General features: G+C 43.0%; 1 protein-coding gene across 2 annotated transcripts; it reads left to right on the top strand.

Annotated features, from left to right (window-relative positions):
- The first annotated feature begins 6 nt into the window (after positions 1 to 6).
- Positions 7 to 18157, top strand: TAF5L (TATA-box binding protein associated factor 5 like). Of its 2 annotated transcripts, none has more exons than XM_085219763.1 (5): positions 7 to 213; positions 3554 to 3698; positions 8122 to 8226; positions 9939 to 10663; positions 16242 to 18157. In XM_085219763.1, the coding sequence occupies exons 2-5, from the start codon at positions 3557 to 3559 to the stop codon at positions 17037 to 17039; spliced, it is 1770 nt and encodes a 589-aa protein (XP_085075889.1). In that variant the 5' UTR covers positions 7 to 213; positions 3554 to 3556; the 3' UTR covers positions 17040 to 18157. The 2 variants fall into 2 exon arrangements, with proteins under 2 accessions (XP_085075889.1, XP_085075890.1); XM_085219764.1 differs by lacking the exon at positions 7 to 213 and adding an exon at positions 325 to 464.
- Positions 18158 to 24285: the final 6128 nt, after the last annotated feature.

Below are 24285 nucleotides of genomic sequence, written 5' to 3'. Positions count from 1 at the left end.
CGCTCACCCCCGCCCCGCAGCGGCGTGTGTCAGGCGGCCATGGAGCGGCCGCCGCCGGCCGCCGGCCCGCAGGCAACCCCGGCCGCTGCGCGCGCGGCACACAGGGGAGGCGGCAGAGGCGGCGCCCCCGCCCAGTGCGGCTGGGCGCACTGACAGCGCTCCCGGCCCCGCCGGCCGGCTCCCGCCTCCCGCCGCCTCCGCCTGCGATGCTCAGTAAGTGGCGGCCGCGGCCCGCTCCGCGCCGGGTGGGGGAGTGAGCGAGCGAGCGAGGGAGCGGGCGGGCGGGAGGGGAGCGGAGCGGAGCGGAGCGGCGCCGCCCGGCGGCGGGAGCGAGCGTGGGGAGGCCGCCTCGTGGCGGAGGCCCGGCAGGCCCCGGGGAGGCCGCGGGGTGGCCCTCGGGCGCGGACGGGGCTGCGGCGGGAGGGCGCTGGGGGCCGGCACGAGAGAAGAGGCGGGCGCTGGGGGTGAGCGATGGGGACTGGGGATCGTGCCGTGGGGGTGGGGAGGGGAGTGAAAGCAGCTCTGTGAAGCTGGCGGTGTGAGCCCGCGGGCAGGGAGGGAGCCGGACCTGCGCCCCGTGCAGAGGGTCGGGGCGCGCTTCGCATCCCGGCTGTCTGCTTTCTGCCCACAGCGCCCGGCCCACAGCCACCTGGCGCCGCAGTTTTCTTGCCCCAAGTGGGCCGTTATCTTGTTTCTTTTGAAACTTTTGTGAATCTTGGATGAGTTGAATAGTTTACAGTTTGTGGGAGGTGTTTTAGGATCCTCGGTGCCTCGTCCCGGGGCAGGACGGAGGGCAGCGCCCCAGGCAGCAGCGCTGCCAACAGCAGTCCTCCAGCTTCTCTCCATCAATGCTGTGATACTAAAAGCCATGGAATCTGCCTAAACCTGCATCTGGGTGGGAGGAAGTGAATTCTCCCGACCCAGTGCTCTACGCACAGCCAACTTCCAGCTCTTCTAAGAAAGAGGAACTTACGATGTATTCTCTGGGCTTCTGTGCTCTGGTTCCTCAAAGAGTAGCAGCTCGATGTCCCTTTTGTGTGCTCTCACTGGTGAGTGTGCAAAAGAAGCTGTACTATAGGTGTGTAGGCTCCTGAGGTGATCGTTCTCCTCTTTCCTTGTGTATTTTGCTTATCAGTCAAAATAATTAATGGCGCTAGTATTTATCGTTCTTAGGGTGTTTGGGTGGAGCAGGCAGCTGAGACTAATGAAAGAGTGCTCCAGGCTTCCTGCAGGCACGGAAGCAACATAGGGTTGCTGTGTGCACGTCCTGAAGATCCTCTTCAGCTCTGAGAGTCGGGCATGGACATGATGTGGAGGTCCAGGGGACAGATGTGTTCTTTTTGCCCTTCAATTCTGCCTCATTGACCTGTTGTGAGCGTGCTCAACTTGAGCCCAGCTCAAGGCATTTTGGCAACCCTTTCTTATGTTTGTTTTATGATAAACCCTGTTTTTTAGGGCTTGGAGAAGAATATTTGTAGGAATGTTGTTTTTCTTTTCTTGCACTGTCAATCCATTTTTCATCACGAAGCTTTCTCTGCTTCTTGTGGCATTGCTTTTTCTGGTGCTAAGGGTGAGGAGTGATGGCAAAGTAAGAGGCCTGAGCCTGGTGCCCAGAGGGGAAGACTTCTGTCCTGCTGCACTGTCACCTGAAAGTAAGAAAGACTCAGTCTTTCTTGAATTGAGGAGCCTCACCAAGCAGAGCAGAGGGGGAGGATCATCTCCCTCATCCTGCTGACCACGCTCTTTATAATGCATCCCAGGATCCCACTGGCCTTCTTGGCCACAGAGGCTCACTGCTGGCTCATGGCCAACCTGCTGTCCACCAGCAGGTCCTTCCCTGCAGAGCAGATCTCCAGCAGCTCAGCCCCTAACTATACTGATGATTATTCCTCCTGAGGTGCAAGACTCTGCACTTGCCCTTGTTTAACCTCATCAGGTTCTTCCCTTCCCATATCTCCAGCCTGTCCAGGTCTCATTGAATAGCAGTACAGCATTCTGGTGTGTCAACCACTCCTCCCAGCTTTATATCATCAGCAGACTTGCTGAGGGTGCATTTGTAACAGTGTAAATCAAGATGATTTATTTAATTGAAGGTTAAAAGGAAATTTGTTTTTGGCATGGAATAAGTTGTGATTGATTTTAATAGATCTATCTGAGAATGCTTTCAAAACTTACGAGTGTCAGTGCCCCTTCCCCACCATCAGCCATTACTTCACCTTTGAGAGCAAGTGAAAATCCCTGTAAAGTTTTCCCCCTAGCATTAGGGCTTGCAGTTCCACTATGTGTTTGAAGTGACTTACGCTAAAACCTTGCATCTCTGTCTACTTGGGACTTCTCAGATAGCTCATTGCTCTGACAGTTAGGGTAAGTACAGACGTGTGTGAGTACTGGAGAAGGCTGGGCTATGGCCTGCTTTTTGAGCTGGCATTTTGTTAGGAGCACAGTTCTTGGAAGAGGGAAGAAAGGTCGTCTGTGCCTGACTCTCTGCAAAGCTGCATTTCATCAGATTTAGCTGCTTAAACCAGAAGCGTGTGCACTTGCAAAATGTACGCTGGCCTTCAGTGGTGGGGCTGCAAGGTGTGGAGCTATTCTGAGGCAGTCAGTACCTGTTGCTTTGCTAGAATGAAACTATTGCTTGGTTCTGTTTCATGTAAGGCCTTTTAAATTATCTAAATTTCTTGTAGAATCCATGGGTATTGCCTAAAGGTTGGTGGCAGCTGGTGACTACTCAGATAGAAGGGAGCTGCTCCATTTCCCTTAGTGAGGCTTTTGTTAAAAGCCAGAGGCTGAAAATGAGCATCAGTCTCCTTTTGGGTTCAAGATGCAACCAGGTAGTGCTTGTGAGGATGGTTTTCAAAATTTACTTAGTTGAAACTTCTGAGGATCTTTTTTTAATTTGTGTGGGAAGTCTACATGGATGGGGGCAGGTGTAAAAGGCTTTGGCTTTTTCTTTTTTTCTTTATTTTTTTCTGGAAATGTACATGACTGAGGCACCAGAATGCTGGCTCTGACCTGTAAATTCAGGCTATTAGCTGTTGCTTCTTTGATTCCCCAAATAAGTGAAATAGGTAGGCTATTTAAAGCATGACCATTCTGAAATTTCCACCTTTTTATATTAATTTCTTATTCCCCTGGCTCTTGTGGTGTCATTTTGTTGGTTGTTTAAACAGAAGAATCAGCACACAACTGAAGTTACTGTTACTGTAAAAAGCAAGGAGGAGAAATCTTTCCTTTTTATGAGTTACTTTAACAAAATCAAATACTTTGATCACTGCAGTTTCAGTGTGGAATCCTCAATGGTATTTTGAATTTCCTAGCAAAATCAGTAGAATTAAGCAGCAAAATATCTTCAGGGAGCTGATTCAAAGCATGTAGTTACGCCTTGGTACTGATACAGATGCCCACAAATTTTATTTTGTGCTTCAGTAATAGAGTTGTTTAACTTCAGCAATGAAAATGCCATTTGTTCCCTATGTAGTACAGCTGTGGTGTGTGTTGGTCTCAGCAGATACCTCCACAGTAACAATCCATCATCTCTTTCTTCTCTTTCCAGGTCATGAAACGCGTACGCACAGAGCAGATTCAGATGGCAGTGTCCTGCTACCTCAAGCGCCGTCAGTATGTGGACTCAGAAGGTCCCCTAAAACAAGGGCTGAGGCTGTGTCAGACTGCTGAAGAGATGGCAGCTAATCTCACAGGTAATCCTGCTATTTTCCATGAGTGCTTCTTGCCAGCAAGCATGATCGTGTGTCTTGGTAAAGCTAAATGAATTCACTTGTATGTATGGAGAGCTTTCCTTTTGAAGGAAATTTGCCAGTATGAAGCTGGAGTGAGTTCAGTGATTTCAGAGAATGAAAATATAATTAGAGGCATAAAAAATTGAGATGCATGGGCTGTGGAACATTGAGTTTGTATAGCGGTAAATACGTACACTGTATCCTAGAAAACATGAAGTGTGGTGAGTAGTGGTACTTTGATACCAGAATTAGAAGAGCCTACAGGAGGAATTAAGTAGAAGTAGGAAAATCATATTGTACCTTTATGCTCCAGGAGGGCTTTCTGTGACCGGGCAGACTAATTATTATAGTTTTTATCTTTTTTTAATGTTGTCTTCTTTTACGTTAAAATAAACTGTACTAGTATTTGTGCAGGTATAAATGTTGAAAAGATGCAAGTGATATGGAGATTGTAAACACTTTGTATTTTCCATTACTTTTAAATGTAAATAAGGTTAAACTTGGGGTGAAAGCACAAGTAGAAGAGTGGGTCTTTTTTAGTTGATCTGCTTAGGATTTAACAGTATCCCCAGCTGTGAGTGGCAAGGACATGATTTACTTGTGATACAGCTTAATTTGACAAAACATTGGTTGCTGTATAACTGTGCTTGTGTCTTTACCTGGGTAAAGATGGATGCCAAAATGGCTCTTTCCACCTCTCAACTATTTTGGTGTTTACAGTCCTAAGATGAGCGACGTATGGGTAATTGTGTAGGCTGACTCTTGTAGGAGCCTGAAGGAAATTGGGTAATGCTTTATTATTAGAATGGACTTGCACCTTCTCAGTATTTTTCATTTCCTTGCTGTTTTTAAAGTTGGCAGACACTTGCTGCAACTCTCTGAAGTAGTACTGGAAGAATGGGGAAGAAATGAAACCGAAGTGAAATGCAAATTGGTTTTGGTTGGTTTCGATGAGAGGTTTTAGGGAAAAGAGTAGAAAGGTTGGTTGGAATGGGATTAGAACTTGGAACTAATTGATACCAGGAGGATGCAGAGTATCTGAAGGACAAGTAGAGCTGAATTGGACTACAAGTCCTTGCATTCCCACATGGCATCATGCGAAAAGAGCTCAGTAAAGCATGATTGTGATTGATTTTTGTCTCTTTACTCATCTTTCACTGAATATTATTATTAAGTTTCTTATTAGTTTGTATCTTCTTGCCAGTGCAAGGGTTTTCTGGCTAATGATTCAGAACTTAGTCATCAATTTTCGTTGGAACTGAAAATGGTCTGCTATCGTGTATTCTGCTGCTTACTATTTCTCCATGTCAAACATGCTGGTAGTAAGCTATCAGTGAATATGCTGCAGTTCTGCAAATGGCTGTGTTGAAAGAGAAAAGCCAGGAAGCATGCATTTATCCTGACAGAACAGGCTGAAAATACTTCTGCTACAGTCGTTTTACTTTGTAAACTGAATAAAAGCTGGCCAGGTTCTGAAGCTAGCACAGCTTTATTTCAGCAAAAGCAATAAAATATTTTTTTCTGGAGATGATTTTGTTTGGTCCTTAACAAAACTCACCTTGCTTTTTCTGTTCAGCTCTCTCCTTTGCTTGCATTCTAAATTAGTTGGTCTCTAGAAATGGGAGAGTTGCCTACTGCTGTCTTCAATTCCGATTTCTCCTTTCAGAGTGAAGTGTCTACTGGTTTTGGTTTTAAATAGTTTTGTTTCTCTGTTTTGCCTTGATGTTTCTTTTTGTCATCCTCCAGAGCCTCTTAAGCCCTTCTCCACACTTGCTATAGTTATACATTCTGGTTTTTGCACTAAAATACAGCTCAGAGCTTCCCTTTGACTGTTTCGTATTTCTTAATAAACTAGAAGAGTGTTTGAGGGATAGAAAAAGCAACTGAAGAACAGGTTTCTCCAATATTGTCCATAGTATCTATCAATACTTAAGACTGTCAGAATTAATGTAAAATTCTACTTAATCACACTTGCATCGAAGGAGAACCAGTTGCTATGAAACAGTGTTTACAGTAGCCCTGCATTTGTTCCCTCTTAGCAGAAACAGGAGACCAGAAGGGTGCTGTTGGTATCCCTGAAACAGGAATGGGTTCCTTGGAATTAGCTGGCGGGTTGCTTAACCGGCTGCAGTTACAGGAAGTGAAGGCAGGGAGCAGATATTTCCATATAGCTGCACTTACGGCCACTAGGAAAAGTGGAGAAGAGACTAGTGTAGGTCTCTTAATGTGTAAGGGGAATGTGGCAAGTATTTTTCTTCCACCAGAAGAAAAATTACCTGAATATCCACTTTTTTGTTTTGGGAGCTGTTGAGCTCTTGATCCCTTTAGCAGTGTTAACTGGACAAGAGTTTTGAGAAGAAAAAAGATTAGGACTTGCTGTCACTGGCTGCTAGGTTAAGGCTTGTTTGCTGTGTGCTTGGTAGGATCAAGCTCTAGCATCTTTATTGAGTGAAGTGCAGAGCCTGATGGTCATCCAGTCAGCCTGCTCTAGGATAGGCAGCTGAAGATCAATTTCTGCTTTCTAAAGCATGAAGGGCATCTTAATTTGGAATTATGTTACTTACAGAAAGACAGTTAAGTAGGTGATATGGAGGGAGTGCTTCATTAAGCTGAGGACAGACCCTGTGCTTTGTGGCACAAGCTGGATGGAAAGTCATGCCCCTTCCTGCTGAAACAAGGCCACCGAAGCTCTGCAGAGAGTTGACTCTTCTGCAGTGCCACAGATTTACATACGAAAGAAAGACCCTTATATTTCTGTTTTTCTGGTGTCCTTTACTTTTGCCACAAGTGGCCCGAGTGACACTGAAAACTATTGCTGATTGTTTCTGAATTGTTACATGAGTTTATTTCTTCATGATTAATATTGATTATATTAAATTATAAGCCCAAGTAGCAGGTGTTTTTTAATTTAGGCTTTAATACCAATAAGTAGCATTACATAAATGTTTGGTTTTGTGGTGTTTTTTTTTTTTTAAGTTGTTTTCTTTATAAACTGATGCTCTGAGTTTTGATGCAAAGCTCTAAGCCTAGAATTCTATCAACATGGAGTCTGTGAAGCAGTCAGGCTGTAGAAGGTACAGTGTATGTGTATCTTTTAACAGCTTGTATTTGTTTGTTTTGAGACTGACTTGCTAGAAGATAGGCTATTGGTACTGGAGTCTTTAGTTGTGTTTCCCATGGGGAGAAGACAAGCACTGCCCAGTTCTCTGTTGCTGAAGATGAATTCAGCTTTCCCTGCAGTAAATGCATCTTCTGTATTTCTCTAAGAGCCAGGGATACAGAGTGTGGGGAGGAATAGTGACAGGCTGTGTGCATACCATGAGCTGATCTCTTTCTAATTAGATGCATTGAAATGAGCTGGAGGCTGGCCTCTCTCTTGAGCACGTGAAAATTTGATGATGTTGTTTATAGACTTCCAAGGCTATTTGTGCCTCTGCGTGAGCCAAATGCTTGAACAAAAAAAGTGATTGATCCAAATGAAAAGGACTAGGAGGCAGGAAGGCCAAGAGAAGTTGAAGAAGTTGGAAGGGAGAACAATGAAAATAAGTATTATGGAGGGGAAAACAGTTATGAATGTTTATTAAAAAAAAAAAAAAAGGAAAACAAAGCTCTTTGACTTGTCCTACTCTTGCAAGAACAGAAGAATTAAATACATCAGTTAAAGTTTAGGAATGCAGATTTTGTTTCTAATTACCAGCATTTTTATTTGCCTAGGTTATATAGGTGAATGTCTATAAACCTGTACAAAGCCTCCTGGCAGATTCTAGGGCATTAGCAAAAGAGCAAGGGTTTTGTGCCAAAGGAATAAGTAATTTCCTTTCTAGATGGAACAGAACTGCTCTTACAAGAGCTGATGCTGATTCCAAAATCAGTTTAATGCCTTCTGAGATGACCTTTGCTCTGAGGTACGGTTACTGCAGGCCCCGTGTCTTGATGGGTGGTGACTTTAGCAGAAGGAGAGACTTTGTTTTGGAGAAAGTTAGAAATTGCTTTCCTCTTTCTGAGTAGTAAAACCATCCAGTGTCTTATAAAACTCTAAAGGGATCTGTGACAACATTACACTGTTTCTCGTGAACCCAATGTATCTGAAAGCTTAAAAATGTGTTTGGGGTGGGGGAGAGCAAGCAGATGAGTTGCTAAGCTTTTTTTAAATTAAAAAAATCAGTTTAGTTTTTCATTCATGATCTATCTCAGTTGTGTAACTCTTTAGATTTAATTTAATAAATGCCTTGTTTTGGTGCTTAAGACAGTGTCCTCCATGGACAGTATGAAGTATAAAATGTCATCCCAGTGGCTGGATTACCTTGGATCTTATGAGAAGTTTTATTTCCAAGCACACATGCAAAACTCCTTAAATCCTAATTTTCTTTATTTTGTTTCACAGTCCAATCTGAATCTGGTTGTGCCAACGTCGTGTCTGCAGCTCCCTGCCTGCCGGAGCCACAGCAATATGAAGTACAATTTGGACGGTTACGCAATTTTCTCACAGGTAAATATCAGGAAGCAAGGAAGAGGAAGCTAGCTGGATCTGTCCCATTTCAACAAATAAATGACAGTATTACAAAATTCAAAATCATGACATACAGTGTGGTTAATTAATTCAGAAATGGGAGAGGTATGGTGTGGACTAGAGAAAGTCTTAGGACTTCAAATCATGTATCTGTCTGAATCTTTTGATTCCAAGCTACGAGATTTCAGTTACTACAACTGAATGTGTGTGTGTGTGTGTGTGTGTGTGTGTGTGTGTGTGTGTGTTTTCTTGCCTGATTGCTGAATAGCTTTATCTATCTGTTAGCTGTCTGTTGAACTTATCTTGTTACTATAGATTTGGCCTCTATATCTGTAGATCTTCTGAAAAGCATTGTATATATACAAGACAAAAAGGAAGATGGCAGTGTTTTATATGAATCGCAGATAACTTAGTAGATGACTGCACTAATTTCTGTCCCCTAGCCTAGGAATTTTGAATTTTGTTCATAATTGATTTCTTTTTACAATTGTCAAGGCTACTCAGAGAATTTATATCCTTACATTTACCCGTACGGACTTAGAAACTGCAAATACATGATGGGGAAAAATATTTTTATACTATAGTGGGGTGCATAGAGCATCCATAATTCCAGGTATTCCTACAATGGTTCATATTTCTCCTAGAGTCCCAAAGGTGGGGAGATTTAAAAGAAAAACAACAAAAACAACAAAAACCAGATAAGATTTTTTATAATAGTGCTTTGAAAATGGAGGTTGCCATTCTTCCCACCTTGTGACATATCTACATTTCTCCAGTGAGCCTTGATCCCAGTGTGCAGTGTTGGTTGATATTACTGATAGTGCTTGAAGGGGAAGTTAGAAAGGGAGGTACACAGTGGAAGATGCATTTGGGCCTCCAGTAAGTCACTGTTGTGCCCTGCGTGGGATTATGATACCCGGTGGCAGTGCTCTGCTCCTCACAGCTCCCTGCAGCTGGTGGGAGGGGCACAGCTCCAAGAAGCTGGTGAAAGAGGGGTGGAGCTGCTGCACAGTTCAGTCTCTGCAAGGTACAGCATAGCCTAATCGGGAACTGTTTACACAGTGCACTAGGAATTACTGCTGGGATTTGCCTTGTCAGGGTGAGAGACAGAAAGCATGCACATGAGCTGGCACAGAAATGAAACAAGCCCAGCATATTGCAGTACGTTCTGACAACTGTAGCTTGGGACAAATCAAATCAGTTCCACCCAAAGCATCGTGTACAAGTTTTATTGAAGCCTAGGGGGAAATAAAAAAGCCATCTAAGTTCAGGCCAACATGAACTACGTAAATATTTTTGACTGAAGCATATTAAATGCTATTTTAAATGTAACAAGTAAATTTTAAAGTTTATTACAATGAGTAATGTATGTATTTTCTGAAATACAGAGTGAAAAAATGCGACTGTCATGTAGCTCGAGGTAGTATTTTAATAACTGACCACACCTAAAAGGAGTTTTGAAATCTGCCCTTTTTTTTCTGATAATATACTTTATCAACTTGAAATCTCTACTTAAATCTTCAGTAAATGCTCTATATCCCCTTAAGTGGCTGAAAAGATCCACTTAAATGCCAAAAACCAACAGAGTCCTATTCTTGAGGCTTTTTGCAGTAATTGTCCTTGCTCTGCTTTATTCCAATTAGAAAGCGGATTGAGAAATTGTTCAAAGTTTGTTGCTCTTTTCTCTGTAGATTCAGATTCTCAGCACAGCCATGAAGTGATGCCTCTTCTGTATCCCCTCTTTGTCTACCTCCATCTGAACATGGTCCAGAATGGCCTAAAAAGCACAGTGGACAGTTTTTACAGCCGCTTCCATGGCATGTTCTTGCAGAATGCCAGCCAGAAGGATATCATTGAGCAGTTACAGACTACCATGACTATTCAAGATATCCTGTCCAACTTGAAGCTCCGGGCTTTTCTGGACAACAAATACGTCATCCGCCTTCAAGAGGACAGCTACAACTACCTTCTTCGCTACCTCCAAAGTGACAACAACAACGCCCTGTGCAAAGTCCTGACCTTGCACATCCACCTGGACGTGCAGCCCTCCAAGAGGACCGACTACCAGCTCTACGCCAGTGGGAGCTCCTCGCGTAATGAGAGCAACGGGCTGGAGCCCAGCGAGGTGCCAGCTTCCATCTTGCAGAATGAGGCAGCGCTGGAATTACTGCAGGACAGCATTAAACGCGTCAAGGATGGGCCCCCTTCCTTAACAACCATCTGCTTCTATGCCTTCTATAACACAGAGCAATTGCTGAATACGGCAGAGATTTCACCAAATAGCAAGCTGCTTGCTGCTGGGTTTGATAATTCATGCGTTAAGCTGTGGAGCCTGCGTTCCAAGAAGTTAAAATCTGAGCCCCATCTTGTTGATGTGTCCCGCATCCGCCTGGCTTGTGATATCCTGGATGAGGAGGTCTGAATACCTCTTTTTTTTTTTTTTTTTTCTCCTCCTCAATACCCTTTCTATTGAAATATATTTGAGCTTCATGTTGAGTATCTAATAGTGTTATAGGAAACTGTGAGTCTCTTTGCCTCCTGTCTGCATTGACTCACCTCTTCTTACAGACTCCTCTTACCCCTGTTCTTTCCTGCCTTGCTTGTAAAATGCTGCACTGAGGTGTGATGACAATGTGCTCAGTCACAGTTCATTAGTTCATTAGTTAGTGCAGATCTCCCTCTTCTTACTGTCCTTGAAGAGATCCCAGTACAGAGGCAGCCCGGTACACACAGGTCACTGGAGAAGGCTCTTTGCTGTGTAGCACAAAGCCTTTTTCCGTGGGTGGGAAGATGAAACAAGGAAATATGGAAAGTAAAAACACATTGTAGTGAAAACTAGAAGTGGCTCAAAACGCAATCAGAAAGGTGGTAAAAAGGAGGCAGAAATGGGAAGAAGAAGATAAAGTAGGAAAAGAACCAGAGAAGGTTGATCTGAGGCCTCAGTTGTAAAAGGTATGTTTAAGTGAAAAAAACTGTATGTAAAGAGTCACCCTAGCAAGAGGTGAGGAGTTATGGAAAAATTATACAGCATGTCTGCATTAAAGAATCAGTAGTATAGGAGCTTCAGATAATTCTCACTTGTGCTGGAGTGCTAAAGATGAGGACTGGGATATCTGTGCCTTTGCATGCCAAGCTAGATAACATCTTCCAGTTTTCTTTCTTTTTCTTTTAACTTCTAGTCACACCCTCCCTCCCCTCTCACCACAACTGCCCGTGTAGCATCTTATATCTGGTTAGAGATCAGTTTGTAACTCTTCCTTTGTTTAATCACTCTTGTCATGAAGGGGGGGCAGGGAGGAGGAAGCATTCAATTGTTCTTCTGTTGTGCATTTAGCAGAAGCATCCTTTTTTCTTTTCTCCCGCTGTTTTATTTTCTACTCATAGAAAAATACCTGGTGGCAAGGTTCTGTTTATTTTTGAAGAGTGTATAGTTTGGTATATGATGAGGTATATGAGTCGAGATTGCTTTGTTAGTTAGCTTGAGAACTAAAGGCAGGTGTCCAGGTGAGGCAGCACAGCGGTGTGTTCACCACTTCTCTGGTTAAGCCCTTCTGCTGAGTGAACAGGTCACAGTAATCCAGGGTGGAGCTGCGGGGTTGTTGTCGTGATAAGCTAGGACATTTGGCTATGGATTACCTTACAGGAAAAATAAATGAAACTAACCTGTGACAAGGAAAATTTATCTGGTAAATTAGCAGGTGACCTTCTTTGACTCCAGACTTTAGACAAGTGGGATATTGCCAAGCTATCAGGAGTATATGTTAGCTTTTTGTTGGCATGTATTTGCATATTTTACATATATTATGAAATGGCCACAGAAGCTTAATTACAAACAAATGTCATTGTTTGTTTTGAGATCTTGTGTATCCTGCAGTATTTATGCACGGGTCTAAAAAACTGGTCAAAGACCAGCACAAATTAAAGTCGTCATTACCCTGAGTAATTTCATCACTGACAAAACAAATAGTGACCTGACCAGAAGTTCAGAGTTGAGGGCAAACATCAGCCTGAGCAGATCATTGGTTCCATACCTTTGAATGCAAATGAAAGCCTAAGGACTGCAAAGGAAACAAATGCCTGTATCAGAGAGCAGCAAGTGCATGCCCACAGAGGTACTCACAGGATCAAAGGTAGAAACAGACCACTATCCACATGTGTTCCACTGAGGTGGAAGGCACAGATATCAAGCCAACTTGAATGAGACTACCCTTGCTGGGCTGCAGTCATCAGCAGTGCAGCTCAGTATGAGTGGAAGCTGTGTTTCAGACCGTTATGGCAGTCTGATCAGCAGCAGTTCATAGCAATAAGTCTGATGGAAACTTCAGCAACAAAGAAGGCCAAAGTGCGTGGACGTTACTGCATCGAGTTCTGTAACTTGTATAGGATGTGACACTTCGCTGGTTTTTGTGGGGCTTCTTCATTTTGTTCTGTTTGATTTCTGTATAGTGTAATTGGATTGGGATGCACTGCTGTATTTAAGTAGTGCTCAAAATAATCAGTCTTCAGCTTGGTTTCTGATCTGCTGCAAGCACATTAGTCATGCAGTTTAAGAAATTATAGAGATCAGTGCCATCCTGAAAGAGATCCACTGAAGCTGTCACAGTCCCAGAAGTGACACTACTGGGTTTATTAACTCCTTTTGCGTGTGTATACGTGTGAAGTTTGTGATTTGGCAGAAGAGATCAATAGTTTTTCCTAGTCTCTTAAAGCCTTTGTGTCAGTAGTCAGTTTTCTATTAGCTGTATTTTTAGTGAATTTTGCTCAGTGTGATGCCCTAATACTTTGCCAGTGTTGGCTTGGTTCTTGGAAACGGGGAGGCTTAGCATTTAGGGATAAAGAAATTCTGTTTTATTTATAGTGTCATTTCACAGATGCCACTCGATAGTCTCTCTTGCTCGGAGTCCAGTACAAAATGCAATTTTGCAGCAGTGGGAATGGCCTTATTGTTTGCCATGCTCATCACTGGTGCTACATCAATCATCAACAGAAAATTATGCTCTTTATTCCAAATAGCCATAAGAGTGACAAGGCTTTAAATTCTGTGAAGGCTAAGGCTTGACCCTGTTTGACTCTACTTTTAAGACAGTGCGTGGTAGCGGTCCTTGAGATGGCAGTGAGCAGGGATGGCACTGACACCTTGGTGGATGGCAGACAGAGGAGGCAATGCAGGAAGAAGCAGTAAAAATGTCCTGCAAGGAGAGCCTTGGTATCTACCTCCTTGTGTTTCCCTGCTAGGAGATCCCTACTGTAGGCAGATAAGGGATCTTCCATCCTGACAGGATGAGAGAGAAGAATGATACTCAGAGAAATTTGATACTGCTTAGAGTAAAATAAAGTCTTTTTGGGGTGGCGAAGGATGGCTTTTTGTTCTGTTCGGTTTTTTGAGGGTCAGACATTCCCTTGATGCTTATGCTGCACAGAAGGCTAGGTAAGGTTTGCTGCTCACAAGGTTAAATGCAGTGAAACATTTGCATTTTCTGAATTCAGATGACTGTCCTGTCAAACTCATTTATTGATTTAAGTAATAACTGAAGTGTTGGACAGTCTGTCTACAAGAGTCTCATTGGAAGGTGTGCTATATAATAAAACATGTCAACACATTAACAAACTAGAAAGAACAAAACAAAGTAGTTTTGGGGTGTCTTGTACTAGCTCAGGATGATTTCCTACTCACTATTGATGAGTAGTTTTTTTGTTTTTTTTAATGTTCACTTCAGTAGTGTTGGTTTTCCAGTTCTGTCCCGTGACTACAAATATTTTCTGATAGTTATTCTTTTGAAAATGGAGAGTGCAAATAATAAAAGTTAGCTTTTACTGTATCTGTAGGGTATTGTTTAAATTAGATGTAAATAACTTGTAAATTTAGCCTGCTCTGGCTAGCAGGCTAACTTACAGGGAGGAAAAGGAAGAATGTAGCGACTCAGAAGCATTACAGATATACCATTTTCAGTGAACTATAACAGAAATGTTATAGTTCATATACATAGTCTATGTATACAGTCTACCACAGCAGTTGTTTCACTGAGTATCAAGCAGAAGAGAAAGATAATGTTTGCTACCTGTACCCATATAGGAGAGTGGTTTCTGAGTTCTTAGGCAGGCATTTTCAAATCGGCTGCTGCTTTAGTATAAGAGAAGAAGAGCATGTGCTTGTAATAGCAAAAATATATGTTCTTGCAGGTAACTGAGGTAGCTCTGTATGAATTCGGAAGCATAGAATTAAGTACCTGGACTTGCAAAATTTACCAAAACTGTAGGGAACTTGAACAGACTTCTATTGGAAATTTGTTAGGGATCTTTTGGTCATAATTAAATAGGATAAAACACTGAATGTATAAGCATTCTAGGCCGTTACCATATTAAAAGAGACGCTGTGGATTCCAGCAAGCAGTGCTCTATCTGAAGTAGAAAAAGATTTTGAATAAGAACGGGGCTTTGCATGCTAGAGCCTGTAATTTCTTTGTGCCTCACCTTCCATGAGAGATGGGGTTGGCTCCGAGCCACATCATAAAACTCCCATGGGTGCTGACTACTCTGAAGAGAATTAGCATTATTAAACATTGCTTGCCACCTACCACTGAGCACAAAGCCGGGATGGAGGAAGACAGCAAGCTAGCAGAGTTAGTGTGCTCACTTTTGTGAGTGGGATTTGAAACTGTTGGATGAGAAGGGCTTTGAGAGCTGTAGGTAAATGCTGCCAAACTGTGGTTCCTGAGGTCCTGCAGCCCTGAAAGGTGATTGTGTGAGCTGAGAGCCACTTGCTGTGTGCTGGCTTCTGGTCAGCGACAGCCCTGGGGAGCTGAGTTTCCTCTCAGGGCAGGAAGCGCTTGTTCTGCAGGAAACAGACCGGTGTGCAGTGATAAAAGTTCATGAGTCTGCTCACAAACAAAAGGGCATCGTGTTGAATTGCACATGCAGTCTTGTAGGCAAGCGTTACTGATTCACTAGTGATTGAAAGCATCTGCAAGAGTATCCCAAGGAAGGATGGTCTCAAGCAGATGTGTCCCAAGCCGTGGTTCTCTTCTTGTGCTCTCACTAAGGTGAGACTGCAACTTGCTGGGCAAGGACACTGTTTTGAGTTGAGATTTGTTGCAGCTTGTGCAGTCTGTAGCCTTTGATTATCGAGGCGCTGCTTGAGCAGACTCCCATAGACAGCCTCCACTGAGGAGTGAAATGTTCCAATTTCTTTAGCACAGCTCATGAGGTTTTTAAAATGTAAAAGCCTTTAATTGTTGATCTGCTGTGGTGCTTAAATTGGAGAACTGCAGGATAAAAAGGTTTCCACTACAATCCTTTTCATGATTATATATCTTCTCCTACCCCAAAATAGATTGTTTTGGCCTAAATAAGATGCGTGCATTTGCTGTTCTTGAAAGGTGGGGGTGTAAAAGCATCCTGATGGTGCTGGCACAGAGAAATAGATACTATGACCTTACTGGATCTCTGTTAAGGTGTGGGGCTGAGAAGAAATGTCCAGTACACAGCTTGTCACATTGGCCTTGTCCTTCTGCCTCCTGCCTTTTCTTTAAGACATCTGGGCTTCTTTTTCTCTACTGCGAGTTTTACTTCCAAGAATGATCACACCAAAACAGCAAATGCCAAGATCTGTTTTAACTTCTTAGCCAAAACTTTAGTAGAGAGTGGATAGGGAATTAGCAGATGTTTTTAACAAGTGTTTTAAAGCAACAGACATTTGGAATGCTTCCCTAAAATGTTCCTTTTTTCTTTATTTTTCATATGGTTCTGGGTTAACTGCCTTCTAGAGCAGGCGTGAGGCTATGCAAAATAAGGGTGAAACATCTTACATAAGGCTGATCTCAGCAACTCTTCTGGCACTGATACCAAATGCACTAGCAGCATTTGTGTCAGAATGTGCCACAGAACGTGCCACGTCTGAAATAAATTTTGTGTTAATGCCAGCTTATTTTCCTGTATGTGTTGAACAGATAAACATTTTTCTTTGTTGGTTTTTTTTTCTTCCTCTTCCCGACCAGGAGGAAGAGGATGACAGCGCAGGCACAGAAATGAAAATCCTGAGAGGACACTGTGGGCCTGTGTATAGCACCAGGTTCCTTTCAGACAGCTCAGGACTTTTGTCTTGTTCTGAGGACATGTCCATCAGATACTGGGACCTCGGAAGTTTCACAAACACTGTGTTGTACCAAGGACATGCCTACCCTGTCTGGGATTTGGACATCAGTCCCTGCAGCCTGTACTTTGCCAGCGCCTCCCATGATCGCACCGCAAGACTCTGGTCGTTTGATCGGACGTACCCTCTGCGAATATATGCAGGCCATTTATTGGATGTAGACTGTGTCAAGTTCCACCCCAATTCCAACTACTTAGCGACAGGCTCCACAGACAAGACTGTGCGCTTATGGAGCACTCAGCAAGGCAACTCGGTGCGCCTGTTCACTGGGCATCGTGGCCCCGTGCTGGCACTTGCGTTTTCTCCCAATGGTAAGTACCTGGCCTCGGCGGGCGAAGACCAGCGGCTAAAGCTGTGGGACTTGGCTTCAGGAACTCTCTACAAAGAACTGAGGGGGCACACGGACAACATAACCAGCCTTACTTTTAGCCCTGACAGTAGTTTAATTGCTTCAGCCTCGATGGACAATTCTGTCCGGGTCTGGGACATCCGTAACACGTACTGCAACGCCCCTGCCGATGGGTCTTCCAGTGAACTGGTTGGTGTATATACCGGACAAATGAATAATGTACTGAGCGTACAGTTTATGGCCTGTAATCTTCTTCTAGTGACTGGAATTGCACAAGAAAATCAGGAACATTAATTTTTTTTCTCTTACTTAGGGAATTGGGTGGGGGTGTTGAATGCCAGAGTCCATTGCAAGCTGAGATTACTGACTGTGAAACACTTTTCTTCCTCTGTCCCCTTGAAAGGCACATTCAGAGTGATGCAAATGCTTTAAAATTTCATGCCCATAAAAAGGCCTGCGCTATTAAATGGAGTAAAGAAAAAGGAGGAGTGATGAAAATACGTGTATATTCTAATCCTGTATTTGTAGGAGAGGAAAAGGGGAAACCAAAAGTGTGATCCAGACAAGTGAAACTGCCAGCCAGATAAGCTGCTGACCTGCACTTAAATGTCCTGCGTTGATTGATGGGCACATCTTATCTACTGCTAACTGAGGCTTGAGCGTGTGGAGAACTACTGGCCCAGTGTGTTTTGTTTTCTTTTCTTGGTATTGCAGAGTACCAGCATTTTAAGACCCTTATATTAAAAGAACATTATGTATTTTCTACGCTCATTGCAGTCCCAAATATTACAGCTCCTTATTGCACTTCTGCAATATTTTGGACTAGCTAAGCAGAAAATACCTTCTTTCTTTTTAATAAGAGGATGGAAGTCTGACCTTAGTAGAGGCCCGTCTCTGCATTGTTGTTTTGAGTTTGATTCCTGGTACTAGCTGTGATATTTGTATTTATGTTCCATGAATGAGGGATCTTTCTGAATCTGGTTGCACTGTGTTTTGAGGATGGGAGAACAGTGAGGGCGGTGGCTTTAAGGGTAATACATGACTTGCTTTGGCTGGAGGAGGGCACGATGGAACTGAAGAGGATAAATTTGAACTCTTACTTAAAGCAAGACATGTCAGTCTACCACTGCACCTCACAGAAATATTTCCGTAAAAGGAAGTTGGCAATCTAGGAAGAAGGGGACAGGGAGAGAGACATACACACAAAGTGACATGAGAAAAAATAGTATTACTAAATTATTGTGCATACGCAGAGGCAGCTTTGCCAGTGTTGGATTTTTCTCCAAATGTTGCAATATCAGTTTCATGAACACTTTGTGAAATAAATCATCAGCATTTAAAACAAGGATCTGCAGAAAAAGCACGTTCTAATTTGTCACTTAGAGAGATTAAATATTTCTGCTTTCTGGAAAGAGTTATTTTGTATTTTGTTTTCTATTAAAAGCATTTAGTTTAAAAACAAAAAAAAAAAAAATTGGTTTGGTCCCTTTCTGGGAAACTTGCTCTAACTTGCATGGGAAGGAGATGGCAGGAGCATGTTTCTACACTGCTTGAGCCAAGGTCTGCTTGGCACTCGGGGTTTGAATATGGTGTCTTGGTGGCTTGGAGTTCACTGTATTCATATCTTCCTGTTTGCTTTCCACAGAGGTGACCCAGTAAGTCATGGCACAGCATACTGATTTTGTAGGCCAGCTGAAGTGTGAGCGAAGGACTGAGGTACTGCTTAAGGTGGACACTGTGCACTGGAAGGTCTCATTGTATAGGACTGCATTTTTGGTTCTTGGCTTAAAGTTCTGAAATTCCTCTTCAGAGCAGAGGCACATTCCTAATGTCTTCCAGGCAGACTGTCAGAATTAAATGATAATTCGCTTTTGGCTTCCCTCAGGCTTTTCTGGACCTGTGCGAGAGAATTCTTTCAAGAACATCAAAACAGAGTAAGAGTTGAGATGACAGGACAGCTCGCAACTGCTTTCTTTTTTTCTCCATACCTACTTAGATTGGTAAATGACCATAACCTTTTATCAGAAATATGTTTGACCTTTCTGAGATGAGTAACTGTGTGCTGCAGCTCTGCTCTAAGAGGACCAGAAACAACTATGTATACCACAAGTCGAATGGCATTGCTAATCTTCTAGTTGTGAATCAAGTATGAAGTAGCTCAAAGATCCCAGTCCAGGATCAGGCATTTTGAAAATACAGCATGGGAGATGGGTAAATTGCTCATGTGCTGTGCAATACAGCACTTTTAGAAAGGTTTCTTTCAGATTTACTGAGCTGCTCACCAGATGAAATGCATTCTATTCTTGAACTTGCAGTAATCTCAGTGGTGGTTTTGAGTGTTTTTGATAGATTCTGTAGATTCCAGTCCAAACATCTCATTATTAAATGTGTCCTAGGGAAGTGCCAAAGTGCTTGCTGCAATGCTTGCATGCATACTTAAAAAGCACAAGACTCATCAGTCTTTACTGGAATTCATTTGCTGTTTGTTGCCATGTATCCTGAGTTGAGTTTTAAAGCAGTTGGATTTGGGTCCTGAAGTAGGTTGAACAGCAACAACAAAAAAAAAAAGGCAGATGAGATGGGCAGTGACCAAAACAAAGCTTCATTTTAACATCTTCTCTAATGGAATTGGGCTTTTGATTAGTTGGGTTATTCTAAGTATTTTCCCTACAAAAGAGATATGTAGATAAAGAGGCTTAGGAAGATAATCACTGTATATGCAAGTAGGCAAAAGAAGGAAAAGTGTCTTTCTGAGGTATTAGTAAAATGATACTACTAACAAGGTGCTTCAAAACCATCAACTTTGGGGTACTGTGTGGATGGTTTTTGTTTTGGTGCTCACAAAATGCAAATCTTTGAAGATTGAAAGCCAGGAAAAAATCTAGACTGTAAGAAATGTCTGCAACTGATTGACAGCATGAATTTCAGGGCAGAACTGGAAGGAAAGTATGAGTGGGAGGAAGAAATACTGTTAAGTCTGGCAGAATTTGGATAGTAATTTGTTAGCTGTGTATTTCAAGTAAATGCATTTGCAGAGACCTCTTCCTTATTCCGTTTTAAATATACGATAGAACACATTAAGACACTTAAGCTTAGCACAGTTAAGTGCTCAAATGTTAAATAGCGGGGACTGCTGCTGCTTGTGAGTCTGTGTAACAGTTTTGTGCCCTGGATGGTGCATGAGGCGCTGTGCAGTATCAGATGGTGGCTCAGTTTATTTTCCTGTTGGTTTTTTTTTACATCTGTTAATTGATGTTTTCATTCTATTCACTAGCCCGTTGAACTAATAAAGGCTATTGACAGTGGTGTCAGGTATTCCAGGCCACAATAAATATAGACAAAGCTGAGGTACAAGTCCATGCTTAGTCACTGCTGATGAAGGAAAAGGGTATTTGCTCTAGTAAACAAAGTGCTGTGCCCATTCACAGCTCTGTTAGAGCTGCCCTTCCCATTTTTAACAGTTGCATCTACTGATTAGCATGCTGGCACACCGTTCAGAAGTTTTAGCCTCCCTAACAGAAATTCATTGCATTTCTCCCCATTCAGCTTCCTTTGTTAATAAGCTATCTGATAAACTCCTTTCGAGTCTAAGAACATTTTGCCAAAATGATATTTCTATTAACAGATCCTCTGGGTTTGCCAAGAAAAATGAGAGAGGACTTTGAGCGATTCTGCTAACCTTGTTTTAACTGCTTCTGACTTAGTCCTCCAGGCTCAGTATGTTCTTCAGCTAAATCCTGAAATGGCTTTCCTTGTGAGTGGTGTCGAGTTGTTCGCAGTGAGCCAGCCTCTAAAACTGTACTATTACAGGACACCGATGTGACAGTTAAATTAACAGCCTGAATGTCCCTAGCCAAAGACTATCCCATCATGCTGCACGTTAGCTATGATTTATATTATTTTTTTTTAAGTACTGGATAGGAGCCAAGACTGACTGAAATAACTCAACAATGTGCACCAAGCTGCATTTAAGCTGAGAGTTAGACAAGGAAGACTTTCGTTTTCAGCAGCCCTGCTTTCTTGTCTGGTTTAGATCTTCACACTTCAGTTTGAAGTAAAATTGTCTTATCTTCGTGTAGGTTTTTAATCTTCTATGAAGTCATGAGCCTCCATTTATAACAAGTCTGGTGACAAAACTCCTTTTAGCATGTACAGCTGGGACATCAACTAAGAACAGTGCTTTATGATGCTTGGTGCTACATAAGCATATTGGTTACACCAGTTCCCAAGAGCAGAACTCAGCAGGGTGAATGTAATAGCTCACATTGTCAGTGTGCTTCAGGATTAAATTGGAGAGAAAACAACAAGAAGAAAACAAGAATGGGCTAATTCACACTATCTTTCAATTAGTTAATAGGCAATAGTTCCTCACTTTTTCACAGTACTGTTATGTTTTTGGAATTACTATCAAGGTTTTGCATGTATGAATGCGGAGGCCCAGGCTCTCTTTTCTTTGTGCCCTTTACCTGCTGTAGATCTCAGATTTTATGGGAAGCTGGTCTCTGAGAAACTGCTTTGTGGAGGAGAGCCCAGCATGCCATTGCTGACCTCAGCTGGCCTCTTCCCCAGGACTCAACAAGACCATGGGCAGCGCTTTTCTGATGGAAGGGAGGAACCCTAAATTCCTCTTTCCCTGTCAAAGGAGAGGAGAGTATATAAGTGTTGCTACAGCTCTCAAGAATGGGAAGGAAGGTTGAAGCTATATGAGTAGCAGGGAAGAAAACTTGCACCATGATGGTGTCTATTCCTGTTTCTTTACCATCGCTTCTTGTCCCCACCTAGCAGTGGTGCTTCTGTGCCCACTGCACATCATGCAGTGCCAACTCCAGCAACTTTGGAGTGTAGCAGGGCTGGTCAAGCAGCTTGCTGAAATAATCAAGCCTTGTTCTTTGTTATACATTTGATTAAAGCAATACAATGTATTTTGTTTTCTTCCATTGGCTTTAAATTGTTTAACGCGGATGGTCTGTAACATGCCTGGGTTACAGCTGAGAGAAGCCTTTGATTTGTGGCATTCTTTGGGGTATTCAGGGAATATCCTGAGCCCTCCAAACTTAATTTGGAAAGCTTCACTTCAGACTCTTCCTTCTTTTCTTTCTCACTTAAGCAAGTTGCCTAGACAGACCCATAGTGCTTGCTATTTCTGCTCAGTGGCACAGCACATGCATCCAGAGGTTGCTGTCAACGTGTGTCCCAGGAAATTCTTGTAAGTGATGGGTAGAGGAGAAGTAGATAAGAGGCAGCTGATCTTTTAAGCTTCTGAGGAAGCAGAGAGCAAAGGTTGTTCTTCCTCCTGCACCACCTCCAGTGTGTGCAGAGGGTGGATTGTTCACCCAAACATTCACCATATCCACTATCACAACCTCTGATATCTGCCTTGGGCCAGCCCCAGACCTAGCTTTGGAATAGTCAGTGTTGCTCTGTAGTTAACGGAGAGGGAGCCATGGTACAAGTAAGTGCAGAAACTGGAACTGGAGTCACACTGTAAGAAACTCAGTCAAAAACTGGTCCTGACTGCATGTGGAGAGTGGCCATTTGTCCAGCATCCAGGAAAGCACAGCAGAGCCACATGATGATAATTTGTTCTTTAGAATTTACACAAATCCTTCCTGAGCTGCACATAGTTCAGAAATAGAAATCAACCATCCTCAAACTTATTAGCTTGGACATCTTCAGATCTGGAGTTGTGAGCACACACAACTTTGTGGTACTTAGGTTTAAACATCACAACTTCCGTTCCTTGCTGGCATGGAACCAAGGCATATTTGCACAGCTTTTTTTTTTTCTTTTTTTTCTTTTTTTTTTTCTTTTTTTTTTTTTTTTTTCTTTTTTTTTTTTTTTTTTTTTTTTTTTCTTTTTTTTTTTCCTTTTTTTTTTTTTCTTTTTTTTTTTTCTTTTTTTTCCCTTTTCTTTTTTTTCTTTTTTTTCCTTTTTTTTCTTTTTTTTCTTTTTTTTCCCTTTTCCTTTTTTTTTTTCCTTTTTTTTTTCCTTTTTTTTTTCCTTTTTTTTCCCTTTTTTTTTCCCTTTTTTTTTTTTTTCCTTTTTTTTTTTCCTTTTTTTTTTTTTTTTTTTTTTCTTTTTTTTTTTGTATTGGTGAGTTGCTTAGCTGGAGATTTATGTGCTGGACTGCTGTTGCTTTTGCCACTCTTGCTGAAGGCAATAGCAGAGCAATCTGTATGTGGTAAACTGGAAAAGAATAGCCAGGATTTTAGGCTCTCTTTCCCTCTGACAGTTCCACTCTGCTAGCAAAAATACTTTGTGACTGCTTAGGATGACTGGGTAACATCTGTGAGCTTGGGGTTTGTTGTGCTGTGTTTGTTTGTTTGTTTGTTTTTTAAACACTGTTTCTAGAACTGAAGCCTAAAAAAGACTCAAACACAGCTGCAGTATAGCTTTAAACTTCCTGCCACCTTTGCCCATCAGCTCTCCTTGCCGTGGGTGGCAGGGGGTGCTTTTTTTCAGTTTGGTGCTCACTTAGCCATAACTGTTAATTAATTCTCCAAAGTCTCAAGAAAGCATCCTAAGTGCTCCAACAGCCTTCATGCTGCAGCTAGCACACAAAGGAAGAGAATCCACATTCTTGAAGCACTGCTTCCATCTATATGGATTATTGTATTGGGAGCAAACACGTGGTGTTTACCTGCAACAGTATACTAAGAGATCACCTCCCGCTCACCACTGCCTCCTATTTCCCCACCCTGGAGCCCCATGGGGCTGTAAGAAAAGCCCTGGCTCCATATTTCCTCTCTGGCCTGCAGTCCCTTGGGCTGGTGGCCACGGCCTGCCACACACTTTGCTGGTCAGGTGGCTGTGATGGGTTCCATCATGCTAACAAGAGCATGTTATTTAACAAAGCCTTTCCCCCCTGCTATGAGATGATGTACATTGTTTCACTTTTTGCTCAGGAAGCCGAGTTTTCACCTCAAGACAAGGGCGTCAGTGTGTGCCTACTCATCACCTAAGGCAACATGCACAAGGGGGAAGAATTAGAAAGGCCTGGCTCCACTCCAAACCGGTGATGAGGGGAGTTAGGTTAATATTTCCCGCTCAGGGAGGCAGCGGGGTTCTGTACAGCACCAGAATCACAGAATTGCTCAGGTCGTTAAAGACTTTAAAGATCATCACTACACAGGCCCGAGGCCGCCCCGGGGGCAGGCAGCACAGCACGGGACCGGAGAACAGAGCAGAACCGCGGCCCGCCTCGGAGAGGTCGGCCGCAGCCCCGCCCCGTCCCGCCCGCCTCTCCTCTCCTCGGGATCGATTAGTCGCGCCTTTCTGAAGGCAGCGCGAGGAGACCGCGAGCGCCAGAAACGTCCCCCGGCCGCCTGTTGAAAAAAAAACGGTGTGAAAAACCGCCTCGCGCTCCGCGCCGCGCACGCTCCGGGCCGGGCCCGGACGAGAGCTCTCTCGGGGTCCATCTCCCCGGGGCGGTGCGTGCTGATCGGCGGTACCACGCGGTGCGGCGGCAATATGCAAAAACAGTAATAAAATAACACTGTTGAAGGCTTCGTTGTATGGATCCCGTAGCTTCTAGTACGGG

Source organism: Meleagris gallopavo, chromosome 2, assembly GCF_905368555.1.
Source record: "Meleagris gallopavo chromosome 2, MGAL_WU_HG_1.1, whole genome shotgun sequence".
NCBI classification, from domain to species: Eukaryota; Metazoa; Chordata; class Aves; order Galliformes; family Phasianidae; genus Meleagris; species Meleagris gallopavo.
Note: the sequence above shows the minus strand (reverse complement) of the source record. Positions and strands in the feature narration are given on the sequence as shown.

Bases quoted from the DNA above. Each gene is read 5' to 3' on its own strand.
- TAF5L (XM_085219763.1), top strand. From the start codon at position 3,557: ATGAAACGCGTACGCACAGAGCAGATTCAGATGGCAGTGTCCTGCTAC. The intron at 3,699-8,121 runs GTAATCCTGCTA...TTTGTTTCACAG, and splicing joins GATGGCAGCTAATCTCACAG to TCCAATCTGAATCTGGTTGT. The intron at 8,227-9,938 runs GTAAATATCAGG...TTTTCTCTGTAG, and splicing joins GTTACGCAATTTTCTCACAG to ATTCAGATTCTCAGCACAGC.